At 30.8% G+C, this 5,474-nt stretch overlaps 1 protein-coding gene across 1 annotated transcript in view; it reads right to left on the bottom strand.

Annotated features, from left to right (window-relative positions):
* LOC105619452 overlaps positions 1–5,474 on the bottom strand; it is a 25,443-nt gene that overhangs the window by 9,894 nt on the left and 10,075 nt on the right. The window contains exon 4 of the mRNA XM_012200969.1: positions 2,519–2,688. Within this exon, the coding sequence (XP_012056359.1) occupies positions 2,519–2,688 (170 nt within the window). The remainder of the gene's footprint in view (positions 1–2,518; positions 2,689–5,474) is intronic.

Genomic DNA, 5,474 nt, shown 5'->3' with positions numbered 1-5,474 from the left:
GAGAGAAATTTGTCACGTATATACGGAAATTACTCGTGCATTTATTATTTTTAGCACTTTTTAATTGCAGCATAAAATATTATATTGTTAGTTAAAGTTTTTTATTTTTATCAAATAGACAATTTAATTTCACACAAGTCAGTTTATATATGACCAATTATTTCATTACATAATATGACTGACTCTGAAATTCTCAAAATAAATTATTTATTTTGTAATAAATCTATTTTCTTTTATTTTCTAATAGCGAAATAATTTTTTTATCAAAATGCAATGAAAATTTATATAAAGGCCTTCAATGATCAACAACATATTTTGGGGTCAACGACGTTGAAAGGTGCCGTCTGGCAACCACTGCTCGCAGAAGACTATACGTACAGTCACTTTCTTCGGTCTTCTCACTTTCATATTTTCGTTTGAATTCTTTTCCTGGAGATGGGCGCCAGCTGCCTTTCCCTCTCTTTCTGCGTGCGTTCGCATATCACCGAAAGTCCAAGCACCGTATAATTTGATAGTGTGAATGTAATTCTCGCTTAGTTAACACGAAAACACCAATAGTTTAACCTACTTTAAACAATTCATAATTCGTTGCAGAAATTTTATTTACAATTTTATTTGCAATACGAACAGTATTTATAAAATCAGAATATATAATGTGTATATTCATATTTATATCATTTATATATTATAATATTATATATACAGTGTATAGATAGATAGGATACATATATACATATTTATATTTGTATGCACTTTATATAAAAATGGCTATATGAAGTTTTATATAAAATTAATATATACAAAAAATACTTGCAATATATCAAAATATATGCGTATATATTTTGTTTGTGAATTTTAAGCATAGAATTTTACAAGAAACTAAACTCTAAAAATTAGACTTCACAATTTATTATCTTCCGATATTCATATTTTCATGTACTATAAATGGTTCTAAATCTGATCTTACACAAGTCTGATTTTACATTGCTCTTTCATTGATTCTTATTGTAACAAAAATTAAAATAAATATTTTTAATGGGCAAAGCAAAAATTATTTTATGCGTGTTTCAAAATTTCCAATATAACAAAAGATATAATTTTATATACAAAATCGCTATCACGATTATGTTCATCATAATCTTTATTATTAAATGAAACAATAACATGGAAGTGATCAAGAGAGATCAGTGTACGGGTATTACGGATAGTACGAAGTGTCATAAAATAAACAAACCGCGACATTCATGCCACGATGAAGAAACACAACCGGAGGTAGGAAGAGGCTTTTTCTTTCCAGGAAAAAAACAGAAGGGATTGAAAGAAAGAAGTAACGGTGTTACGCGGTACGAGCACGTAACGGCCAGCACAAATGATCGCGCGAGCACGGATTCATGGGCGTGTAAGAACCTCTATTATTTTATACTGTTCGCATTGCGCGCGCACTACACGATGTCGCAATTGATATAGCGTATGTACAAAGCGGGAGAGAAGACCCACTCATGAAACTCTCTATTTCAACGGGCCCACCTTTCCGCATGCTAATCCATCTTCTCTAAGGCCTCGAGAAGGCTGCGCGTATCGGCCATACCAAACGAGTCGACCAAGTGGATCTAGGCTCACTTGTCTGACTATCACGCGCGTTCCAATTTTCACTTTCCATTCTCGATACTGCATCAGTTGCAGAAGGGAGAAAATGGTATTACGATAATGAAATAGGTTCTTGTTCTCATAAATATTAATTTGCCATCCAAGTAAAGAGATAGTTTGAAAACACGAACGTTTTGTTAATAATTTTCGTTTTCTATTCTCAATGTTTTATTCTCAATGTTCAAGTTCAACGTTCTACTTAATGTTCAAGTTTGTAACTGCGACAAGTATAAATGTCAATGATATTACGAGTCGAGTTCTCAATAATTAGTTTATATTTATAATCATTTGCTTGAATTTAGTCTTGATATTTTATGAAAAAAAAACCATAGAATATACAAAATATATAAAACAAAATATATAAATCGATAAAAATATTGTTGTATTTAAATTCAACTTATTGTTAACGATTAACGAATTAAAAATGCTCAATAAAAAACAATATTACAATATATTAATGTCGCTTTTATAAAAATCTAACATTGACTGATTAATGCTAATGAAATTAATTAATCAGTACGGAGCAAATAAATATAGAATATTTTTCAGTCATAGAGAGCACATCGCTCTAATATTAATATATAAATCTTCTCTCAAATCATGCGTTGGAAAATCAAATGTCGATATTCTAGTATTAAGATAAACGTGTTAGGACTAATTATAAGCACCTTTTTTCTTCTTTTCTCTCTCTCTCACACACACACACACACACACACACACACACACGCGCGCGCGCGCATATGTATGTGTACATATATAGGCTGATCAATACTAATTTCTATTAATTTATTCGAGTGGCCGATTTAATATATTATTTTATGCAAAACAATGCTACAAGGATATCGTGCAGATATATTATGCATTTTCTTACCATCTGAATACTCTGATGGCAGTAATTTGAGGAACGGGGAGCCCCTGGCACCCCAGGCAGGATGTCTTACATTATTGCAAGCACCGGACGGTGTCCTGTACTTGCTCGGTGGACAGGGTCTTTCTGACTGGACTCTGCAAGTTGCGTTGACTAATATCTTATTTGCCCGCCTAGAAAAAGAAATAAATGTTGTAATTTCTGAATAAACAAACAATGATATTGAAAGAAATCTAATAGCAAACATATATCAGCTTACATGATAAAAATCAACGGATATTTTTTAATTCTTCCCAAATAATGCTAAATATTCCTAAAATATTTGTAAAATATTTCTGAAATCTCCAAATAATATTTTCCAAGAAGAATAATATAATATTCCAAAAATTCGTATAATATTCCAAAAATTTTATTAATACTTAAACTTTCTATAAAAATTCTTTTGCTGTTTCGCCATTGAGAATACGAATCGAACTTTCAATGAATAATTTTATATATAGCGTTAGCTGGATTAGTTGGCAATAGTTAGGTCACTTGAATGTATTCGTCATTTTTCAAATTCGTACATTCTCTTTACATCGTAAAAACTGTTGCTTTTTTTGAAACTATATTTATACGTGGATTTTTTGTTTATTATTCAATTAAGTACAAGATCAAGAGTAACTCTAACAGTCCTCTGAAAAATACATCCGAGAATTAAAAAAGAAGCTTTCTCAGGTTCCTAATTTCAAAAAATTAAATCACTTGGAATGATTAATGTGTGAGAAAATATGCCATAAAAGTCGCTTAAAATTTCCAAGAATGTCTTCAGTAATTTAATACAATGTATGTAATAATCTATTACTAGAACTACCACTTGGTACTCGACATTGCAGAATGAATATAGTAATTTTTCCCAGTAATATATCAATCAATTTCCTGTAAAACAGTAATTGTTCGTTAACATAATATAGCAATTATATACTTCCATTTCCATCATTCTTTTCTCTCTATTGTTTCTTTCCTATTTCATAACTTATCTCCCATATTTCCTTTTTCTTTCTTTTTTGATCGTAATCGTAATATTATCACTAGGATATTATTACACTCGATATTATTTTCCGACTTTCGTAATAAAATGAAAAAAGGGATCTTTTATTATAGTTAAAATTTCTCTTCTTAGAAATATATCTGGAGGCACGGTAATTATAACGAGAAAGATGAGATGCTTGGCATCTCAATTAACAATAATTATACTATTTTTGGATTACCTCTATTTAAAATGCGATAAAACACATTCGAAATTTTAATAATCTCACAAATGTTAAAGAAATTTGCTATTAAACAATAACAATTGATATTCGTAGTTAAAATTTTATTGATCTGTAATCTGTATGTAATTATTATAACAAGTTTCCCAAAACGGTATATCGATTCTTTTGTTAAATTTTTCTTAAAAATATTTTTTAAAATTAATTCTCTCATAAAAATTAAATATATTAATATTACAATGGATATGAAATTTTAATGTATACGTATATATATATAATTAATAATTAAGAATTTAATAACATATATGTATATTTTTCATTAACAATAGTTGCTTTCCATTTACACATAAGTGAAACCGAGTCTGAAATGAGCTGAGTATTTCATACTCAAATTAATTAATTAATTAATTGACGTCACAACTGCGTCATATTTTAGTAAAGTTATCACATGACCACACAGATCATAACCTCACTTTTAAAATGAGCTTACAAGACTCACTAAAACACATGGTCTCGATCTTGTAGATCAGATTGTAAATAAAAATTCAGTTGAATCTCATTTGTCAAAATGTAAAAGGAATGCGCATTCAATCGAGTTATATATGACGTCACAAATAAGAATTATCTGACAATCGGTGTAAAAGGAAAGCAACTATTTCATTCGCAAGATAGATCTTTCACAAAGCAAAATTTAAAGGCGGAGAATATCAAAAGAAAGATGCCGCGATAAATTAAACCCTCTGTTACAGCGAGAGCTCCCAGGTGCGATTGGAAGGTGAGAGATATGAGTTTCATTTCTCCACTCCGCGACATCCCTGACAATTAAAAATATAAATCTTTTATATAACAGCATAAGTCCTGACTATTGTAGAAAAATTAAGTAAACCTTGTGAAACGCATCTAACGGATTTGTAAAGTACTATCAGGTACTATTTGGAAACTAGAAAGCCTCACAGGTAGAGAGTGACAAATTGCATCATATGAATATCCATATCCAATCAGGACAGGGATCACGTGACTAGATTTCTCCAATCTCTTCCATGCCTATGAAACTTTGATGCCCATACCCAATCAGAGAAGACGGATCATATGATGCAGTTTGCCACTCTCTCTCTGTGAGGCTCCCTACTGGAGACATGTGATCTATTTTCTGTTAAACTGAAGTAGAACTGACTCTTTCTCGTTTTCGACAAATATCAAACATATACCTATTTACTTTAAGTTTAAAAAATGTACACTAGTTCAGCCACAGAAAACAGATCTATGATAATGTCTCGATGCTAAGCGAGTGCAGCTTATTTTTTCTTTCGTATGCTCTACAAACGGAGGTATTGTGACGCAAAATCAGGATCTATAACTTTTCGATTGGAATAAGATACGTCGTTACTGTCATTATTATTGTCGTCAACGGAACTTGAATAGATACAAGGTAACGCAATTTTGTCATAACATTTTGAACAATGTTTTGAAGGAGAATTAAATAACTATTACTTTGGTTGAAAGAGAAAATGTCTTTGAATGAATTGAGATATTGTAAAAATTTTATATACGATAAGAATTAAAGCTATTTGAATAAGAAGATCCTTCAATAGGAAAACAAAGTGTGTGTGTGTGTGTGTGTGTGTGTGTGTGTGTGTGTGTGTGTGTGTGTGTGTGTGTGTGTGTGTGTGTGTGTGTGTGTGTGTGTGTGTTAGTTAGTTACGTTAGTT

Source organism: Atta cephalotes, assembly GCF_000143395.1.
Source record: "Atta cephalotes unplaced genomic scaffold scaffold00021, whole genome shotgun sequence".
NCBI classification, from domain to species: domain Eukaryota; kingdom Metazoa; phylum Arthropoda; class Insecta; order Hymenoptera; family Formicidae; genus Atta; species Atta cephalotes.
The sequence above is the reverse complement of the archived record's forward strand: the minus strand, read 5'-3'. Positions and strand labels throughout refer to the sequence as shown.